At 40.8% G+C, this 22296-nt stretch overlaps 5 protein-coding genes across 6 annotated transcripts in view; 4 read left to right on the plus strand and 1 right to left on the minus strand.

The window, feature by feature from the left end:
* The window catches only part of LOC148666241 (CD5 antigen-like), a 191635-nt gene extending 184456 nt beyond the window's left edge, over positions 1-7179 (plus strand). The window contains exons 5-13 of the mRNA XM_088632906.1: positions 2534-2848; positions 3834-4136; positions 4581-4638; positions 5199-5237; positions 5525-5664; positions 5951-6049; positions 6417-6488; positions 6953-7005; positions 7117-7179. Coding sequence (XP_088489032.1) covers positions 2534-2848; positions 3834-4136; positions 4581-4638; positions 5199-5237; positions 5525-5664; positions 5951-6049; positions 6417-6488; positions 6953-7005; positions 7117-7179 — 1142 coding nt within the window. The remainder of the gene's footprint in view (positions 1-2533; positions 2849-3833; positions 4137-4580; positions 4639-5198; positions 5238-5524; positions 5665-5950; positions 6050-6416; positions 6489-6952; positions 7006-7116) is intronic.
* The window catches only part of LOC148666183 (antigen WC1.1-like), a 648305-nt gene that overhangs the window by 562493 nt on the left and 63516 nt on the right, over positions 1-22296 (minus strand). The gene's annotated exons all lie outside the window — the stretch shown is intronic.
* Positions 2680-6312, plus strand: LOC148666260 (antigen WC1.1-like). The gene is made up of 6 exons (XM_088632910.1): positions 2680-2848; positions 3870-4136; positions 4581-4892; positions 5199-5237; positions 5521-5664; positions 5951-6312. The coding sequence occupies exons 1-6, from the start codon at positions 2680-2682 to the stop codon at positions 6103-6105; spliced, it is 1086 nt and encodes a 361-aa protein (XP_088489036.1). The 3' UTR covers positions 6106-6312.
* Positions 6340-10190, plus strand: LOC148666261 (uncharacterized). 2 transcript variants are annotated; one of them, XM_088631729.1, is made up of 4 exons: positions 6340-6488; positions 6953-7586; positions 8220-8291; positions 9549-10190. In XM_088631729.1, the coding sequence occupies exons 2-4, from the start codon at positions 7508-7510 to the stop codon at positions 9722-9724; spliced, it is 327 nt and encodes a 108-aa protein (XP_088487855.1). In that variant the 5' UTR covers positions 6340-6488; positions 6953-7507; the 3' UTR covers positions 9725-10190. The 2 variants fall into 2 exon arrangements, with proteins under 2 accessions (XP_088487855.1, XP_088487856.1); XM_088631730.1 differs by lacking the exon at positions 6340-6488 and having other exon boundaries at positions 6722-7586.
* LOC148666262 (uncharacterized) lies at positions 15306-21102 on the plus strand. Its single transcript, XM_088631720.1, has 2 exons — positions 15306-16014; positions 18708-21102. The coding sequence occupies exons 1-2, from the start codon at positions 15642-15644 to the stop codon at positions 20201-20203; spliced, it is 1869 nt and encodes a 622-aa protein (XP_088487846.1). The 5' UTR covers positions 15306-15641; the 3' UTR covers positions 20204-21102.

A 22296-nucleotide genomic window follows, 5' to 3' on the forward strand; every position in this document is an offset into this window, starting at 1 on the left:
GGAGCCATTCAAAGTATGTTTGACTGTTATCATATGCAGATTGATATGTAGGACATAAAAGACAAACCCTAAAAGATTTGTCACAAAATATAACAGCTGGACCTGTTAAGAGTTAAAATATTGTATGAAGTGATATTTGTTCCTATTTTAAGTCTTTTGTCCATTAATATAGACTGATAATAGAGCTGGGATAAATGTTTCCTGAAACTTGAGCATGTCTGTAGAAGAAGCTCTATATATTGTTCGATCCAATCATCCCTTTCTGTAGAGATGCAGTGTTTTGTCATCAGGTTAATGCACTGCTGACCACAGATGTGAGGCCTGTGCTTCTAATTCATTAAGATCTCCTTTCTTGCAGTTGTGAGCAACAGAGATGAAAACTGAGAATATTTGCATGACAAGTCAATACATTAATAAAGAACAATGAAACTCTACAGCCTAAGGAAACAAACATTTTATCTATTCATTTTTTTGAAAGAATGATTGGTGGGCATTACCAGAACATATGGATGTAGATGCACTTACTACATCATAAGCATTGAAAAGTACTGGTTTATTAGGTCCATAAAAACAATCTTTTAGTGTTATTAATGATATATAATGTTTTATCTTGAATGGGCTGGATTTCCATTGATATAACAAGAAAATAAACATTAAAACATTCAGAATCTGTCACGCCCGACATCCCTCCCTAGAGGGCGCTTCACTGCTCCCATTATTGTTCGTGTGATTAAGCTCTCCAGGTGTACCCTTTTAGTGTTATTATTTAAGACCAGCTCTTCCAGTCCTCGGGGCTCATCATTAGGGTAAGATGTTGCGAGGCCCGCCTAGCACCAGGACACCCTACGCCCATCTCCTGAGGGCATAGGCCTCATCCCCGACACCTCCCGCTTCCTGAGCCCGGGGTCTGGAGGATCTCGCCCCGTCACCCTTGGACCTCCATGTTTTGTTTGTCCGTGTGCTCCCCCCTCCCGGGGATTTTAACTTTGTTGCGTCCCAGGATGGATTTCTAGTTGATGGACTCTCGGACTGTGCTTTGACCTGCCTTTGGACCCGTTTGGATTTGGATGCCGTTTTGTCTTCCTCGTACACTGTCTCACGGACTGTCACTATTATTTTGTGCACTATTAAACCCCTGTGTGTTCCTTTTTACCACGCCTCCTGTTTTCTCCAGCTCTTACCGCATCGCATAGGGTCTTCTACAAGATCTGACATGGATTTCAGTCCGTGTTCGTGACATAATCTTAACAAATCCATTGGAGATGGAGTCTCAGGTTGTCACAGAATCCAGGGGAAATTTCCACCTGGAAGAAAGTGCCCTTAAACATCTTGGGGTGCAATATCTTGTGAAGTATAGACAGTAGAGGCCTGGACCAGGGCTTGAATTGAAGCTAAACCCTTGGATATTAAACCTGAATCATCACATTTCTCATATGTCTTAGTGACATAGGCAGTGCTAGAGAGGCTATATATAGGATTTAAGCAGTAAAAAAGAAGACTTCTTACAAACTGATTGCTAGAATCTGATTGATCTGCACTTGACTGACATGCAGGCAATGAAGATTAAACAAAAACTTGTTTTTTGCTCAGCATTGCCCCAAACAGCAATGATATCTCTCTAAGCCTCAGAATGGTCAGAATTCATTGACTTATAGCTATTTCTATTCGGGTTTTCTACAGACACTTAGTTTGAAGACAGGGTAAAAATCCATAGTTTACCCCTTGTTATATAAAACATTTTTCCCTTATAACTCTATAATCTGAAATCCTCTATGATGCATAAACAGGCTAACCAGAGAATTACCCTGCATCCTAAATGAACAGAATATGTTCTCACTAATATAATGCCGAAAAGTGAATGAAAATCTACTTTCTATTCTAAACCTCCAACTAGGAGAGAATGCCTTTAGCCTGAGGATTGCACAATAAAGGAAACCTGAAAATGTTTTAATGTTCTTAAATTACAAGACTGCAAGGTCTCTTAAACAAGGTTCCATTATTTAACTAGAATTTTATCTCCAGTTCTTCTTGTCTGACATGCCTCCTCTCTCTTCCTTCCTTCAGTTACCTCTCTCTTCTTTCTCTTTGTTTATATTTTATCCTGTGAATTTAGTCTGATGACAACTCTAATAAGGAGGTAATTCGAGTAAACCAAAAGATTCACTTTGTTCCTCTGTGCTTACCAGTTCTGCAGATATGTAAACTAATATTTTTGAGACTCCTAACTTTTTTTTAAGAGTCAACGTTAGCTTGAATGACACCACTCCAGCCATAATGATATATATGTCTCTTTCCTAGCCCAGCACTCCCTCAGGCTAGATGAGGTAGGAGGTAATTGTATCAGCAATGTTTATAGAAATTCACACCTGAAGAAGGCTCCACGGCCGAAACGTTGTGTTTTTTTTCTTCTTTTTTTCAGCATGGAATAAGCCTATTGTTCCTTTGCAGCCTACGCATGCTGATGCAGCTACCCACCTGAACTACTATGTTTATAGGAATGTGTCTTTATCATTTGGTCCTGCCTCTCTCCTAGCCCAGCGCTCCTTAAGGCTGGTTGGAGCAGGAGGCGATTGTGCTGGGAGGCTGGAGGTTTATCACAATGGCTCCTGGGGGACAGTCTGCGATGACTCCTGGGACCTGGCAGACTCTCAGGTGGTGTGCAGGCAGCTCCGGTGTGGGATGGCCCTCAGTGCCCCAGTGCCAGCCTCCTTCAGCCAGGGAACTGGACCCATCTGGCTGGACGAGGTGGGCTGTATGGGGAACGAGTCGTCTCTGTGGGAGTGTCCTTCAGCAGGGTGGGGACAGCATGACTGTGGACACAAGGAGGATGTGAGAATCCTGTGTTCAGGTAAACGAACGAAAAAAAAATCATCCATATTCTCGAATTCCACAACGTGGATATGGTTTGCATTTGGAGTGCTTAAATATATCCTACTGAGGAAAATTCAGTTCAATACAGTTTAGTTTTATTTGTATTTTTTCAATGGACATTGTCACAAAGCAGCTTTACAGATTTCCAGGCCTGAACCAAGGCTCGAAAGGGGGAGCCTATCCTCCTCTGTTAATTAAAATGAACAGACATGGTGAAAAAGATAGTATTTTTATTTCAGTAATGTGTAGTGAGGTCCAGCAGTGTCTGGAATGTTCAGTAGTTTCCTTTGGTTGAAATTTCTCTGGGAAGTTGAGTTCGACAGGTAGAAGGAGCTGGATTCTGGGCCTGGCTTCCTAACACTCCACCTCAGAATAGACAAGAAATAAAGTATTAGTGAATGACAACGAAAACAGAAATTGGTAGGTTGCGTGGCTTGTTTTTCCTTAATATTTATCCAAAGGCTAGACTGAACAAATATGTTTTTACCCAGATTTGAACGCTGGGAGTGCGTCTTAATTCCACACATCTGCGGGGAGGCTATTCCAGAATTGGGGAGCTCTATGAGAAAATGCTCTGTTGCCAGCTGTGACTTTTTTAATTCCAGGAACAACTAGGTAACCTGCTCCTTGTGATTGAAGTGTACGAGAGGGATTATAAGGGACTAAAAGATCACTCAAATATTTTGGGCCAAGATCACGCAAAGCTTTGTAAAAAGAGACTAAGATATAGTTATGATACAGCTGGGAATGCTGTAGAACCACACAGTCCTGTCACCTTCATATCAACTGTGTTATTGTACAGCTGTCCTTGTTTCATTACGTGAGTCAGTTATAACTGGATTAGTACGGGAAATGAGACTGGTTGCTGTTCACATTGTTTGCTTGTAGTTTCTTACCAGTTCAGAATGAAATGCTGTCTTGTCAGGGTTTGTTTCCTTTGACTTTCCTTGCTGTCTTGATAGATCATAATCTCCTGAGGCTATCTGCAGGCTGTTCAGGACAGGCAGAGGTTTACTACAATGGCACCTGGGGCAGCATCTGTGCCAACAGCATGACAGACACTACAGCTGCAGTGATCTGTAAACAGCTGGGCTGTGGAGACAAGGGCACCACTAGAGAGACAAACTCCAGGCTGAGCCCTGATCCCAAATGGCTGGACTTTGTCTCCTGCCGCAAACACGACTCCACCCTGTGGCAGTGTCCCTCCTCCCCCTGGGGCCAGAATGACTGCACAGACCGAGAAGTGGCTAATATCACCTGCTCAGGTACAGAGGGAAGAGTAATGCTCTGTAAATTAGTGTTCTGCCATATTAAGAACAGACAAAAGCTTTAAACTGAATTCTTATTAATTTATATCCAAACATGTATAAAAATGAAAGCAATGTCATTGTTATTTATTTTATAATAATAATGTTTTTATATGATTATTAATCTTTGAAGGTCCTAGAAAAGAAGCTGACAGAAGCACTCCAGCCCCTCAGGAAGAGCAGCCTCAGCTGTACTGCCCAGGTGAGTTCAGTGTGTAAAACACTCAGAGACACCGCAGCCCTGAGCTGAGGAACAGTAACCATACAGCTCTCTTCTAGAGCCACTCAGTACCTCACTGATCTCTACTACAGTCACTGAGCTAAATACACTCAGTAACCTCTCTGCTCTCATCTACAGTCACAGATCTGATGACACTCAGTAACCCTTCTGTTGACTTTCAGTCCCACTGGCTCTGCGCCTGGCTGGAGGCACTAACTGCTCTGGCCGGGTGGAGCTGCGGTATGAGGGCCCCTGGGGGACAGTCTGTGACGACTCCTGGGACCTGCAGGATGCCCAGGTGGTCTGCAGACAGCTGGGCTGTGGGGACGCAGTGAGTGCAGCAGTAGAGGCCTCATTCGGACCAGGGAGTGGCGCCATCTGGCTGGACGAGGTGAACTGCAGGGGCAGTGAGGTTCACCTGTGGGACTGCTGTCACTCTGGACTGAATCAGAGTGACTGTCGACACAAGGAGGATGCAGGGGTTACCTGTACAGGTGAGGAGAGTCTTAGAACTGTAGATGAACAAAGTAGGAGATTGATGGAGAAGATACACTGTTACACATATTCTATCACTGCTTAATATCTTAAGATCATCAGTCACAAGATCGGGATGTTGTGTAGCCCTGTGTGTGTGAACAGCACTAGACTTTAATTCTGAGCAAGACACCATTCATCCTGCAATCCTACATTTGACCTCAAGGAACACATGTAAAGATTTTTATTTTATTAAGACCACTCTGGATTCAGCTTGCTATAAAACCAAAGACAAAATAATGACAGTTCTCGTATCTCTTTTACAGGTTTGTCAGAGCCAACATCCAGTCCAGCAACAGCTACAGGTGAACAGAAATCCTCCTTGTCAGTGATAACTCCTGTCTTTCTGTCTCTTCAGATTCCCAGTGTAGCTGTAATGTCTCCTCTCCTCTCTCAGGGTGAAGATCAGTGTTTTCAGATTCCCATTGTAGATCTAGTGCCTCTCTTTCCTCTACGCACCTGATCCTGAACCATCATAGCCCCATATGGGAAATGGGGGAGGACAGAACATTCCATCTGTCAAAGCGTACATGAGTCCAAGAGCACCTCTCCTGGTCCCTGTTCATCCATTGTCTCCCCCTTTCTCAGGCAGAACCAGGACAACACCCCAGACACAGCTGCTGGGAGGTCTATCTGCCTCGCCCCTGGTCCTCCTGCTGCTGGGGGCTCTGCTCTTCGTGGTGCTGGCTCTGTTAGTGGGGCAGCTGATCCAGAACAGGAAGCTGAGGAAAGGTAGGGAGGGAACTCTCCATCCACATAGTGACCTCTAGTGGTCAGTTCTGTCACTCACATGGAACTGATATTTATATAATTACCGTGAGGAATAAACCTGGTAGAGAAAACCATTTGAAGTTTAAAAAAGATTATCAACAATTACAGATGGAGATATCAGGAAATTTGCAAATCCAGAAGCATAACATTTATGTGCTCAAATGTCCAAAGAAGGTTTAGTAGTCAATGTTTGATCTTGTACTCTGCTCCCTGCATGTTAACCCTGAGTGTCTGTTTCCTCACACAGCCCTATCTAAGGGAGCACTCGCCACTTATCATGATGCCATCTATGAGAAAATAGAGTATAAACTGGCCAGAGAGGGAACCTACAGTGCCCCCAGGAGACGTGAGTGGAGAGAGTCTTCAGGTGTGATTGATCTCCACCCTCTGAGGAAGATCTGAGGACTTAAAAATTGTAGAAAATCTAACCATCCTGGTTTCTGACTGGTTTTCTCAAGAGGTGTGTTAAGGTAGATAAAGAAAATGATCACATCACTATCCCTGGGCTGCCTTATAAAAAAAAGTATTTTTTAGTTTTAAACCTGTAGAGTTTACTTTCTCAACTGGTGTCAAACTAAGTGAAGAAAATCAACACAGCACGATTCTGGATCTGCCTTATAGACACAAACTCACATCCTGGCTTCTCTTCCAGTAGAGGACAGTGTGGTTGCTGTCTGACTGCAGGTAATATTGATCTGTTCTCCTGTTCACAGGGAGATTCCTCTCTGATGAGCTGCCCTCTGGATACGATGATGTGGAGGACAGTGAGGGAGACCCAGTACCAGGTGAGGGGAGGTGGAGTCAGGGGGCTCAGTGTGGGAGTGGGTGGTCTTCAGTCCAGTACTCACTCTCACCTCAAACCAGGATGCCATTTAGAGAACTTATGTAGAAAATACTGAATTATACAAATAGAACCACATGTGTTTGATACCTTATAAAGCCAGCTCTTCAGTGTTGCCTCACACTAGCCTTATCTCGGCAGATCACAGATGCTGAGCAAAACTATAGCTGGTCAATACTGGGGTAGTAAACAAGGTGCTGCTCTAATTGGTTTTGATAGAAAAGGAGACTGGGGAACAGCATGCTGTAAAAACTGCCTTTCAGATCAGATAAATCAGCGACCCTAGAGTTATGGCTTAACTATACTCCACAAAACATTTAAAATCACACTACAGTAACTTTGCAGCTCTATGGTCAAAGTAAGTCTGAGTCCGGAAGTGTAAATTCTCTGTCTCTCTGTGTGGTTCAGGAGACTCGATACCCTCTCTGAAAGAAGAGATCCCAGAGTACTATGATGATGCAGTAACTGTAGCTCAGAGCCCAGATGCATTGTCAGGTGGGTTACTTCAGTCCAGTCAAATGGGGGAAACTCTGCACCAATCTCAGTGAGTCTGACTCTCTCTTTGATCTCAGCCTCTGAATATGGAGTCTGTGTTATCCTTCACCAGTCACATGAGTCTGACTCTCTCTCTGTGATCTCAGCCCTGCACACTCAGTCTGCTCCTCTTCAGTTGCTCATAGTGTCCACATCACCAATCTCTCCAAATACAACCAACCTTTCTCTCCCCTGATGTCCTTCAACATCTTATTTTAACATTTAGGAATTGTTTGAAATATATCACTGAAGTGAATAGGATTAGAAATCAGGTTCCCTGATCTCCTGTACTTGTCTGGAGTTTTAGTTCCTTTGTGATATTCAGTTAATCGGTGTGTTCTGAGGAGCTCCAGCAGTCCGGTGCTCTAGATGGCTCAGTGCTCTGATATGTGTCACTGAATCTGTGCTCTTTGTGGTTCAGGAGAGAAGATGTCCCCTGTGACAAAAGAGGCCCCAGAGTACTATGATGATGCTGTAACTGTACCTCAGAGCCCAGATGCCTTGTCAGGTGAGTTATTTCAGTCCAATCCCATAGAGAAACCCTGTACCAATCCCAGTGAGTCTGACTCTCTCCTCTCACTGTGCACTGCACAGTACATCACACTGAGTCTGGATTTTGGGGCTCACATTACTGCTCTCTGTCCAAATATATTCATACGACAAAATCTAGGATTAATTTTAAATTTATGACAGAAATGAATAGGAGAGGAAATCAGGTTCCCTGATCACCTGTACTTAAGAGTCTGGTGTTTTAGTCATAACATGATGTTTAGTTAATCAGTGTGTTATGATGAGCTCCAGCAGTCCTGCGCTTTAGATGAAACAGTGTTTTGATGACTGATAGTGACATTGTGCTCTGTGTGCTTTAGGGGAGCTAATGTCTTCTGTGAAAGAAGAGGCTCCAGAGTACTATGATGATGCCATCACTGTGCTCCAGAGTCCAGACACTGTGTCAGGTGAATTATTATTAATAAGATTGAGTACACCCTGTACCAGCCTGCATTAACCTTTGTCGTTAGAAATTAGTCTTGACCTAATTTCACATCTGCAAATAAATACTAACTGGAAGAGAAGAGATCTCTGACAGGCCAGTCTGTGTCAGAATGACAGAGACATTACTGACCTGCTCTTCTGTTCACAGGGAGACTCCTCTTTGATGATACACAATCTGGGTACAGTCATGTGGGGGACAGTGAGGGAGACCCCGCTTCAGGTAAAGGGGGCTACAGCCAGGGGGCTCAGTGTGGGCAAGGTGGTTCAGTAATGGGGAAGGCGACTCCCAGTAATCCATGTCAGTGCCACTTTCATTCAAGATAAGGGGGCATCAGGCATTTTGGGATCAATATTCGCCAGTACAGGCTGAGAGACTGTACTGGTACAAGGTTAGACTTCATAGATCAGAGTCTCATTGAAACCCAAATACTGACATACCCAGCCAATCAGATGTTTGAGGTTGATCAGCTGCTGATCTATTATGAGAGAGTGAGGTCTGGGCAGAGCAAAGCTCTGGATTCCCCAAGACCAGGAATTCTGTTCTCTGACTGCAAAAAGAATGAGTCCAGAAAATACTGTCAAAGTATTTCTTCACTGTGGTTTTAGAGCACTGGAACTTCATAAGCATAAGTGAAATCTGCACTGAACCATCAACTCATCCTAAAAAATACAATTTGATTTAAAAAATGTCCTATTCAAGGCTTTTGACTAAATGATTGTAACAACTGTTCTGTATATTGATTTTGTAGCATCCAGGTTCATAAAGAGAGAGATTTAACTGTAGGTCGTATTCTGTTTGATTTTTAAAAAAGCGGCTACTGTATATCTCTTCTTTTGGCCTGTGTAGGTGTTCTGTAAAAGTTAAATACTTGGTGACACTTTGTAGTTTCTCTGGGTGGTTAGGAAGTAGTTGCCTAAATTTGTACAATTCATGTGTGCTGTACATTTCTTCTGTGTGTTGTTTAGTGTGAGTATTGTCATTGTTAACAAATATTTAACTCATTGTGTCTGAAATATTACTTGTTTTCCCAAAGCTGTACCAAAGAACAAAGAACTAATCTGCCTTTAACTATACCAAAAGCTTGGGTATATTCTTAGCAAAATTTTAACAATTTTTACAAGGTGGGGGCTATGATTTTTTTAATTATTAATTTATCTACTCTGTCATTTCTGATATTCACCATTTTCATAACCCCTATTTGTAATTTGTAATATTATTTCAATACCTGATTCATTTGACAAACCGTATTTCAAGTATTAATTTTGTGATACTATCTATTTCTAGCATTGTTTATAGGCAATTAATTCCTATAGATTTTAAAATCGCACATATACAATTAAAAAAAATGCATACTGTACCCGTGATTAAAAATTGATGGGTCCAATTTTAATGCTAAACCAAAAATATCAGCTTAGAGTGTCCTACCTGTCCATCAGTTGTCCACTGCCTGTCTCTTACTCTGTGTCTCTGTTTCAGGTGTCCCCCACACTGGCCCTGGAGTGGACAGGGTCCTGCCCACACTGCCCTCTGAAGAAGGAGTCTCTGCCCCTGACAGGGCTGACTACGATGATGCTGGGGACGAGTCTCAGGGAGAGGATGGGTGCTGTGAGACTGACAGGGCTGTCTGGGAGAAGCTCCTCCTGCAGGTCTAGACACAGAAGAGCTCCACCAACAGAGTCACGCAGTCTTACAGCAGCTCTGAGCACTGAGACTGTCTGACACTGTCTGTGACCTGAGTCCACTTCACTCCACTGTTTCCACACTGACACTGTCTGTGACCTGAGTCCACTTCACTCCACTGTTTCCACACTGACACTGTCTGTGACCTGAGTTCACTTCACTCCACTGTTTCCACATTCAGACTGTGACCTGAGTCCACTTCATTCCACTGTTTCCACACTGTCCTCGGTGTCTGTGTCTACAGCACCTGCAGCTTGTGTTTTAGAAAAGGGAGGCTTGAACATCCCATTTCTGCTCAGTCTTTCTTCTTTTTATATTTTGATGTTTTAGAAATTAGAAATAAAACCATTCATTGATGTTCAATTCTGAATGTACCACTTTTGATGGTAACATTTTTTTTATAAATGTTATTAAAAAGATGTTTTGCAATAAACTTTTTAAACCCATTTTTATCTGCGTGTTATTTCTAATGTATGATATTAAAAGTATCAATAAAAAATTAAGGAGCCCTTGGCCACTCACAATGATAATATCCACCTCACAGGAAGAGGAAATGTAAATGTTTATCAACTTAGTCATATAAATTGATCTACACAAAGGACACTGTAGACAAAACCAGACACAACATGAGACAACCTGGTATTAAAATTTCCCTACAAGAAGGCACAGAATCCCAAAATCTAAAACTTCAGAAATGTTATAACTACAGACATCTACTAAAGCATCTGGATTTAAATGACAGGAACACAGGAGACTTAAAAGTTTACTCAAACAATACACACTTTGATAGGTGTGACAAACTGACATTACAAAACTCATGATCATGAAAAAACGAGCCTTTTAAGCTCACTTCCTAAAATAATATCAGAATGTTTTAGGAGTTTAGGAGGAAACTGGAGCACCTGGAGGAAACTTATGCAAACATGGGGGACAACTTACAAACTCCACACAGATAGCGCACAGGGCAGGAATGAAACACAGAGCTCCAGCACTGCATGGTAGCAATGTTAACCATGGTGCCACCTGTAAAATAAATATAATTTGTGAAACACTAAGAGATTGTGTAAAACAATATTCTATATACTTTCACTCTGGATCTTTAACAATGTATTAAACCTTTTATGTTAGGTTGCCTGGTTTTGGGGAATTTTCCAAATTAAATGAAATTAGCAATTATTAACAGAATGTATTTCTACATATCAACACTATAATAAAATATGCAAAATATTATTGAATGATTTGAGTTCTATAATACTGATACAGTAATTGTGTTTGAAATGGTGTTTTCAGTCCTGTTACTGTTATTTACAGATGTTTTTAGCACCAAAACCAGACAATAACAGTTCAGTCTTTCCCACTTCAATCTGCATCTCTCCACTATATTCTCACCAGTGAGGAAGTTAAAGACTGGCTTCATACAAGTCACCCCACTGACCTGACATCTCCAGTTTTGTGTCCATTTCTTCTTTTATTGTTCCAGTCACTTCACAATAAAGCAACTCAGACCACTTGTATCCGCTTCCAGGAAGTAAGGACACGTATTTGCAAGAGTTTCAATTCTTAGTAAAAGCTCTAAAACACCTTCTATGCCGCACAGTGAGCAATCATGCCCTCTTCCTAGGAGGATAGAAAAATAGATAGAAAATCAATTACTAAAACCATTTTGTCCACTTCCAGAGAGCCCACACACTTAATTGGGAGGGTTTCAATTCAGAGTAGGAAAAAAAAATCTCTAAATTAAATGTTTATGCTGCACAGAGAGCACTTTCTTCTGTATGGCCAGTTAGCTCAGTTGGTTAGAGTGTGGTGCTAATAACACCAAGATTGCTTGTTCCTATATGGGCGAGGAGAGCTCCTTCTCTTCTGCCAAAACCCTTTGATCTTTCTTTCCATGGTGAAATATGATGCAAAGATACCACTTACTATAGATAGATGAGTGTGTTGCAGGTGAAGAGGAAAGTGCTAAAATATTTAAAATCTCATATGTGAAGAAAAGATAGAGTGTCACTATTTGCATAAGTGAGGCTTTTAAATAATCTTTTGGAAAGACACTCAAATCCAGCCTATTAAGTCTCAGGACCAGATGATTGGCTCAATACCCAGGTGAAGATAGTCAATCAGAGAACTTAGATATAAAAAGTGTGTCTGAGTGGAAGTTTATTAGTCTTTTAAGACAGGAATTTGGGTCTCAAGTCCTTTATGGGGTGGGGTGTGTCTCACTTCTGTGCTCAAATCCCAAGATTACACTCAAAGTGAGGATGAAGTGTGTTGCGGCAAATGTGATGTCAGATCAACTGCTTTTCCAGAAGCCAATGTGATATAAATTAAAGTTTTCATTTGACCGAGGATCATCGTGTGCTGAAATTGGTCCTGGAGAAGTGCATACTGTATGGCAGAAGGTTTGTACTGTTTATAATAATAATAATAATAATAATTGCTTACACTTATATAGCGCTTTTTCTGGACACTCCACTCAAAGCGCTTTACAAGTAATGGGGATCCCCTCCACCACCACCAATGTGCAGCATCCACCTGGATATACTGTGTCAGAGTGGCCAATAGCTCCCTGTTGTTATTACAATATTTTAGATAACTAAATATTTATTGTGCATCACTGTTCTTATAGTAGTAAAAAGTAGACGTTTTGCTATGAGAAGCTGGAATGGGTTCATGGAATGACAGTGTGACAAGCCTTGGAAAAAGTTGTGTTCCCATCTTCAAGCAATCAAATCCTATGATTAAATGATGTTCCAGCAAAAGTGCTCTGTTTTACTAAGTCATTATTTCTATGTCTTGTAGAGAAATAGGTGTTTCTATCGGTTCAGGTATAGAACACAAACACCCATTGTAAGCAATTGAGCATTCATAATCCTGAATTTTAAACCCACGGAATATTTATACTTTGTATTAGTATTTGTGAATATTAGAGCTTTTAAAAAAATGTTTTAACAAATTGTGTGAGCATTTTCTGTTACATCACTTTATTGTTTTGTGCATTCTGCTGACTTTTGAAAATATATATTTTTATAAAAATATTGTTGTCTTTTGAATGTATTTCTAAATGATTGTTTTTAATATAAATTGCATAAAACACAAACAACACCCATGATAAGAATTTAATAATTGATCATTCATTTTAAACTTTTTTACCGTATTAAATTATGCTAAGATTTTTTAACATACTGTTAGTATATCACTTTTTATCAAGTGTGCTTTAAATCTTTCGCTACACCATTGATATTCAGTTACACCTATTTAAAGGTATGTTGTACAAAAATATTAACCGTTTTATTATTTTTGCACGTTACTAAGATTTCCAACATACTGTACATATGCTGTCTCATTCCTGCGTAGAAACGGCTGTGATCTCAGAAAACCGGAAAATCCTGACATTGTACTTCAACTGACTCTCAGTAAGCGCTCCGGGTGCCACCTAGCTCTCTAGCGTGCTGTAGCGACAGAAATTACACTTTGCCTGCGTTATGCACGAAATGACGAGGCTGCATGCTCCCGTATGGTCTAGCGGTTAGTGTTCTTCAATTTCAGCAGGGTGACCCGGGTAATACTTTATTATTATTTGAAATTTATTTCTTGTATTGCCTGCTGCCTCTTGGTATTTTGCCAGTATCGGACACAGAAAACACAATGAGGACCTTCCCACGTTATATGCGTATCTGTTACTGTGTGAAAGAATTAAGCGCTTTTGATAACAACCATTAATTTCAATGACTACTGACATTTGCTCTGTTTTGAATAGTCAACATACCACACCGTGAAAGACACTAGAATCCTGATCACCACATAATTATAAGACAGCTACCTCTTCAAAGTGACGACAGCAGAACCAATCAGGCGTCGGCGTCTGACTAACTCAATCGGTAGAGCCTGAGACTCTTAATCCCAGCGTTGTGGTTTCCAGCCCCTGTTGGGCACAGTGTATGTCATTTTCTTACACAAGGTTCCGCTCATCTTTAATCACCTTAAGTTACCTAGCACTAAATAGCAATGCATGTATTTGATCCAGCTAAAGATTATCAAGAAGCAAATCTCTTTCCTTGCTTTAGTAGATGAATCAAGGACTCTGCTCTCAATGTATTTTCACCAGACACTAGGGCAGATAAACGCAGTTAATACATGCCACATTATAGTATGAAATTGCTTGAGCAAAACATTGTTCATTATCACAACCATTATTGGTAGCTTAGTTCCTCTTTATTTTTTATACAGTAGTTTCTTTAAAAAAAACATGCCTGTCAGAAGGCCAAAGAAACAAGGTGAACGTGATAACCACCGCGCTACGGAAACGACAGTACATCCTACTCCCAGAGCAGGATTGGAGACTCCAAATTCTACAGCTCTCTAGCAATAGAGGAGTTCCGACTAGAGAAATGGGGATAACCTCCTCTTCAGGATATGGAAATATATATTTACCGAGACGAGTCCTTTTTTTGAAGGTCAGCACTCTCTGCCAGTCACTCCTCCCGCAATGTATCTCTCTTAACACACCAAAGCGATGACTATTATTACACGTTTTTGCACTCCGCATGCTGTTTTACAGGGCTCTCTTCTGCGCTGAGCTGCTCCTTTGAAATCCAAAAGGCAACAGACGCGCTCCTATACCCGAAGTCGAACCCAGTTCGCCTGGGTGACGGCGGTTTAGAGATTACAAATAATTTAAAAATACATTAAAATGCTAATAATATGTAACAAAATGTTTAAAAAAACACGTTAACAAGACTGCAGACAGTTTTTGAAAAGGAGCTCTGTAAAATTCACAAATACTAAGACAAGGTATGAATACTCCATGGGTTTAAAATTCAGGAATATGAATAATTTCAAATTTGTAATTTGTTTACAATTGGAATTTTTATGGTTCGTATGATTTAGCGACTTTTTTACAATATGTAAAATAAAACAGTACAGCTAAATAAGAAAGCCTTAGAGCCACAGAGGAAAAAAAAAACTGCGTTTAAAGTTATTTTAAAGACGAGATAATATTGCACCATAAACTCAAATGTTTGTCCTCTTTGTGGCGCTTGCTTTTTGTTGCTTTAGCTAATTTCATGCAGTTTATTTCCGACCCATGACGTAAAGAGCTTGTGTATTTACGACAAAAAGCAGGGCAACAATTTTCATCGGTCTTATTGAAACTGTTAAAAAGTAAATGAGATCCTGTGTCCAAAATCCTGAGGTGACTTTCTTCCTGTCTTGTCATACAGAATGTATCATTAAGGACAATCACATAGGGCTTGATTTTGTTAAATGCAAGTACAGTATTTATTTCCTATCTTGGAACCACTTGTTTTTCAAGAAATTCAAACAATTTGTGAAATATGAAATAGAAATCTTGCTTATCGGTGCAGGAAAATACTGCCAGTTGGCAAGAAAACGACAGCATTTTTTTTCTTTAACCAAAAACCTGCATAGGGAGATGTAGAACAAAAATCCGATTGAGACGTTTTCATTGGGGAGGAGGGTTGTGAAAGGGCAAAAAAATGTATCTGTTCCGTTACGAACGGCGAAGGTCGCAGGTGATTCACTCCTCTTGACTAGGTGGCGCTAGGAGGTGCAGTGAAGTTTATATCCGGCTGCAGAAACTCCTCTTTCTCAGCTCCGCTTCTCGGTTGTCTTGAAGCCGCATCCGCGCTAAAGAATGACGTCATCATACTGCGCGACACTGCGTGTATTTCACACACGTGTGGGTGACTGAATCTTTTTCTTATCATTATTCATTATTATTTTTTAAAGACTTCAGGTTCTGAATATGTAACGTCTCGTCGGCTGAGTTTATGCTTGAACAGAACAGGATCTGTGAAGAATAAAAATAAAGAAGCTATTCTGTTTAAACTTCGGAAGTGAGCCTTTGTTTCTGACCTACTCTGAAGAAGGATGGCGGAGTGCTTGTTAAATCTGCAAATCCAGCTTGACTCTTTCATGCAGGTTTTGCTCAAATCGATCGTGTATGAAGTTTCAGAAGTTTTCCGAAACAGGATTTCTGACTCTGAGGACGAGTTTCAAGACAAACTCCGCAGCGTCTCCCAGATTCTGGTGAGACGGGCCGTATTTAAAATCACACAGTGTGTGGAGGACAGTGTCGGGAGTGAAATGGCGCAGCTGAAGAAGGAAAACGAGAGCCTGAAGTGGAGATTTCAGCTGTGGGAGAAGGATTCGGGAACAAGAGGAGATCAGGGACAGACAGATCGTGTTGGACACACGCTTCTCTGTGAAGTCACTGCAGAAATAAAAGAAGAAATGTTGTCAGGTCAGTGTGGTGAACTTGTATGTGTTAAAAACCAGTGTATATAACTGACTCACTGGTGAGATTTTTTAAATAACAAACTTTATTTTAAAGAAAACATCTCACAATAGTGAACATTCTCATTCTCATTATCAGTACGCATTCTAACAAAGTATCTAACAAAGTAACAAAGTATCAAACTGTCATCAAATAATCTTTCCGAAAGAGGTGAGAGTATAGTGGAGAGATGCAGAGTGACGTGGGAAAGACTTGTGTGATGTAGCAACGGGATTCTTTATTGGAAACTGAACTGTTTTGTCCGGTTACGATGCTGAAAACACCTCGTTCACATTCAACAATTGTTCCACTGAATCAATTTGTAATCCAACGTCATTAGGAAACACCATTTATAAATATTGTATTCACGTTGTATCGGACTAGATTGTTTTTATTTAAACAAATGATTTTGTAAATAAACATTATTTTGATTGGTTTAGATATTACCGTCCTCCAGGGTCTGTGTCTGTATTAACTCCTCTGGAATATTAATCCGGTGTGTCTGTATTAGCCTCTCTCTCTCTCTCTAAGTGCATTGTTTATGTACTGTGCAGTAAGTGTGTGTGAATCAACCCCTCTATCTCTCAGTGCAGTTAATTTACTGTAGTGTCCAGTCAGTGTCAGTATTAACCCCTCTCTCTCAGTGAAGTGTTAATGTACTGTAGTGTCCAGAAAGTGTCCATATTAACCTCTCACTTAGTGCAGTGTTTATGTGCTGTAGTTTCCAGTCAGTGTGTCTGTATTCACCCCTCTCTCTCATTGCAGTGTTTATATGCTGTAGTGTCCAGTCAATGTGTCTGTGTTCACCCCTCTCTCAGTGCAGTGTTAATGCATTGTAGTGTTAAGTCTGTATGTATGTATTAACCTGCCTCTCTCTGTGCAGTTTTAAACTACTGTAATGTGTGGTCAGTGTGTCTGTATTAATTCCTCTCTTTCTCAATGCAGTGTTAATGTACTGTAGTGTCCAGTCAGTGTGTTTGTATTTATCCCTCTATCTCTCTCAGTACAATGTTAATGTACTGTAGTGTCCAGTCAGTCTGTCTGCATTTACCCCCCTCTCTCTGAGCACTGTTAATGTACGGTCTGTATAAATGCCTCTGTCTCAGTGTAGTGTTAATGTACTGAAGTGTCCAGTCAGCATGTCTGTATAAACCCCTTTCAGTGCAGTGCAGTGCTAATATGCTGCAGTGTCCAGTCAGTATGTATCTATTAACACCTCTCTGTCAGTGCAGTGTTAATGTACTGTTATGTCCAATCATTGTCTGTATTTACCTCTCTCTCTCAGTGCATTGTTAATGTGCTGTAGTGTCCAGTCAGTGTCTGTATTAACCCCTCTCTCTCAGTATAATGTTAATGCACTGTAGTGTCAAGTTATTCAGTGTGTCTGTATTAACCCCTTTCTCTCTCAGTGCAGTGTTAATGTACTGTAGTGTCCAGTCAATGTGTCTGTATTAACCCCTCTCTCTCTCTCAGTGCACTGTTAAAGTAAATGTAACGTGATTGTGATATTATTACAGTAGACTTACTTTTTACATGGTAGTTAGGGTTTTGACAAAGCTAAATCAGAACACCCCCTTATTCCGCTATGTTTAAACAACCCAAATTGATTGTCAGTGTACTAGTACGCATGTGTGTAGTTTAAAGCTTTTTAGATCACATGGCCTCAGCTATCACTACTTTGCTGATGATACTCAAATATACATCCATACCAAACCTGACACTGATGTGTCTGTCTCTATTCTATTTAGTTGCATCTCCCATATAAAATCTTGGATGACTCAAAATGTCCTTCATCTTAACTGTGACAAGACTGAAGTCATGCTTATTGGCACCACCCATCAACTTTGTAAAACCAATGCTGTAACTCTCTCTGTAGATAATCTTATACTTGAGCTTCAGTCTATATTGAAAAACTTAGGGATGCTATTTGACGTTTGACCCATATGTGCAGCAAAAATATTGCTCCACTACGCCCTATGTTATCACTAACTGTGGCTGAAAAGTGTTGTCTAATCTTGAATTGACTACTGTAATGCTGTACTCTCTGGGGATTCTAAATCCACATTGAACAAACTCCAGTATGTCCATAATTCGGCAGCCAGAATCCTGACCAGGTCTAGAAGAAGTGTTCACATTATTCCTATCCTGGAGTCCTTGCACTGGCTTCCTGTCAAGTTGCATGTCGACTTAACAATCCTCCTGCTCACCTATAAGGCTCTCCATGGCTTGGCACCTCAGTACCTGTCTGGTTTATCACCCTACTCCCCACGTCACAACCTTCACTCTTCTAATTGTGTTCTCCTATCTGTCCCCCAGTCCGTCTATAATCAATGGGTGACATGGCCTTCTCCTGTTAGCTCTGGAACTCTCTCCCCAAGGATATCAGAGAGTCACCTTCTCTAAACTCCTTCAAATCCAGATTCAAAACCTTCTTCTTTAGAAGACCCTTCATTGAACTGTTCTTTACCCCTCTGCTCCTACTGTATTTAGTACCACCATCTACTGTCTCCTCTAACTGTGTGTTCTCATCGTGCTTATTTTGTGTATTTTTTGTTGTTGGCATTCTGTAAAATGCTTTGAGAAGCCACCTTTAAAGGTGCTATATAAAATAATGTTTTTTATTATTATTATAAAGATTTTATCTTGTTCTGTGTTTACAGGCTCAGAGGCCAGTGCTCTCTCTGAGGCTGGGGAAAGGGCTCCTCTTGAACAGAAGCATAGTGCGGAGGAGTGGGGCTCCAGTCTGATGCAGGAGACAGAGCTCGTTGCTCCAGAAGGGAAAAAGACTCTCAGTGAGCAGCACACAGAGAGCAGACAGATTGTTGAGGTTCTGGACTCTGTGCCCATGATGAAGATGGAGTCTGAGAGTGGGACACCTGGACTCTTAGTATGTGATGAGTTTACAGAGAAGATGAATAATCTGTACTCAAACAATATTACGCAAGTTTGTAATGAACTAGGCTGTTTCTCTGTACAAGAGCACAAAGAAGAACTGGGTGAGTTTAATCTTACAGAGCAGGACATGGATCCCCAGTTGATTGACCCTGCAGAGCAGCAGACTGATGTACCTGGTGAAGAGAACAATACTGAGTCACAGCACACTGAGAAGAGTCAGTACAGGGAGGAGCAACAGCAGCTCCTACAGGGCTTGATAATAATTAGGCCTTGTTCTGTTCAAGTGGAGAGACTGTCATTGCAGAGTCTCAAACAACCATATGATCCCTTAGTATCTGATGACTTTACACACAGGTTTAATGATCTGGTTACTGAGAAAATTGTTGAAAGTTTTAATGAACTGGAGAGTATGTCTGTTCTTCGGCAAAGAGAGGAACAACTGAATGAACTGGATGGTTTTAGTCTCAGAGAGCTGGAGAAGGAGCCCCAGATGATTCACACTGCTGATCAGCACACTGAGGGACAAGGTGGAGATAACAAATCTCAGTTTCAGCACACAGAGCAAGATCATTCCATGGAGCATTTTCAGAATAAGAGACCACAGCACGATCAAAGGATGAGGAAGAATCACTCAAGGCCTTGCTCAGATGGAGTGGACAAACTGCCATTATGGCACAGGGAGGAGCAGCGTTTCTGTCAGTCTAGCATTTCCAAACCCTACCAGCACCTTCACACAGGAGAGAGACCTTTCAGCTGCAGTCAGTGTGGGAAGAGTTTTAGTCGGTCACGTAACTTAATAAACCACCAGCACATTCACACGGGAGAGAGACCGTTCAGCTGCAGTCAGTGTGTGAAGAGTTTTAGTCACTTGCACAACTTAAAACGACATCAGCGCATTCACACAGGAGAGAGACCTTTCAGCTGCAGTCAGTGTGGGAAGAGTTTTAGTCGGTCAAGTAGCTTAATAGCCCACCAGCGCATTCACACAGGAGAGAGACCATTCAGCTGCAGTCAGTGTGGGAAGAGTTTTATTCGGTCAGGTGACTTAAAAACCCACCAGCGCATTCACACAGGAGAGAGACCATTCAGCTGCAGTCAGTGTGGGAAGAGTTTTAGTCGGTCAAGTAGCTTAATAGCCCACCAGCGCATTCACACAGGAGAGAGACCATTCAGCTGCAGTCAGTGTGGGAAGAGTTTTATTCGGTCAGGTCAGTTAAAAACCCACCAGCGCATTCACACAGGAGAGAGACCATTCAGCTGAAGTCAGCGAGGGAAGAGTTTTAGTCAGATAAGCCACTTGCAATCTCACCAGCACATTCACATAGGAGAGTAACCATTCAGGTGCAGTCAGTGTGGGAAGAGTTTTATTCAATCACATGACTTAAAAATGCACCAGCGCATTCACACAGGAGAGAGACCATTCCGCTGCAGTTAAGAGTGGGTTTTTTTTCCAGTCGGGTGACTTAAAAACACCAATCTAGTCACCAGGTCAGTTATCAGCCAAGTAAACTAAAATGTCTTTCAGTGCAAGTAGGCATGTGACATCCGAAGAAGGCTCCACAGCCGAAACATTTATTTTCTTCTCTTTTCAGCATGGAACAAACCTTTACTTTACTAAAATATCTATTAGTCACAGTCACTTTGTACTCACCCACTTTTGAGTTCATCTGGTCAATTAAATTATGACTATACTCTTATTTACGATTGACTAAAATAGAAATAGCTCTTGTCACAGAGTTTAATTTATCTGTATAATTAAATGTTTTTAGTGTTATTCAATTTTAAAATGAATGAGGTCTAAATTGAATAAATTTCATTGTCAATTGAATTGAATTCCTTATAGTCTTGGAATGTTAATTTTAGTCCTGTTTAATTTTCCAATTAAGACTGTTCTCATTGGATAAGCTTGTAATTGTGTTACAGCTTTTAACTTACCATGTTATACACAGAATGTGTATAAAACAGATTAAGATCCTTAACTGTCACTCTTAAGGAAAAAAAGTCACACATCTGATTAAATTCTACAAACAAAAGCTCAAAGTCTTTGTTGCACAATCTAAAGTGTATTTTCCCCAGAGAGGATATATATCAAATACAAGAAATATTTATACAATAAAGGGTAAATAATAAAGAACAAGATATCGTATGAATTAGCAATAATTCTATAATAGTCATTTTTTTCAATGCAACTATTGTTTTAACAAGACAAGCAATATATACAGTGCCTTCAGAAAGTATTCATGCCCCATTGTTTATAATGTTAAAATGAAATTAAATATTTATAGTTCTGAAGTCATCTTTTAAATAAAAATGGAAAATTACTTAATTGATAAGTATTCATTCCCTTTGTTTTAACAACCTAATTTGGGTCAATTATCTTGAGAGGTCACACTAAATTATGTTAACAAGGTACACCTGTGTTCCTTTCAAGTTCACCGGTGTTCACTTGCTCGATAAATTAATAAATATCACTGACTGTGAGGTCTCACAACTAAAACAGCAGATCAGATCAGTCCTGCTGTCATGAGGACCAAGGAGCTGCCTGTGGAGCTTTGAGATAAAGTTGTTAGGAGGAGAAAAGCTGGAGAAGGTTATAAAAAGATTGGCAAAGCTTTGAATCTTCCTAGGAGCCCCGTGAAGTCCATTGTAACTGAAGTGGGACGTGTATATATCTCACTTATCCAGCATCACAGTATCACCACTTAAGCACACTGTGAGAGGTGTTGATGGGGTCTGTTAATCTAGCCTCAAACAAAAGTTAAACTAAGATGCCATAAAGCTGACCTGCTTTAGCAGCCCCAGTGGCTTAATGCTACATAATAAAAAACAGGAACAACACCCACAAACAGGATAAACCAGACCAATGTCTGCTGCATATCAAAGGACAGAACCTAAAGCAAGACAGAGTAGGACAAGAAGTAATTACATATCAAAGAACAGGACAAGCACTCAGGTGGTGAAACAAACTTTCTTCTGACTGTATATAAGAACTGGGAAACCCTTGCGGTTTGTCTGTTCTGTGGGGCAGACCCAGCACGCATTGTCAGACTTATTGAGCTCAATAAAACTGAATCTGCACAAGACCGTGTCCTGCTCCTCTGATGAAGAATTTCCCACAACAGTTGGCGTAGTCGACAGGATTCTCCAAGTCTTCGGTAATTCCCAGACAGCACACAGGGTGAGTATATTTTTTATGTTACCACACAATTAGGTTACCGAAAAGGAAGGACCGGAAACATACAGAGAATATAAAGAATCATTAATAGGGAAAAGAGTAAGGACACGCCTCTGAGATTCAGGGTAAAAATCCCTTAACCGAGACAAGACACAATTCCTCTGAGCTTGGTTTTGAAA

This window comes from Lepisosteus platostomus, chromosome 5, assembly GCF_059453375.1.
Source record: "Lepisosteus platostomus isolate fLepPlt1 chromosome 5, fLepPlt1.hap1, whole genome shotgun sequence".
NCBI lineage: Eukaryota > Metazoa > Chordata > Actinopteri > Semionotiformes > Lepisosteidae > Lepisosteus > Lepisosteus platostomus.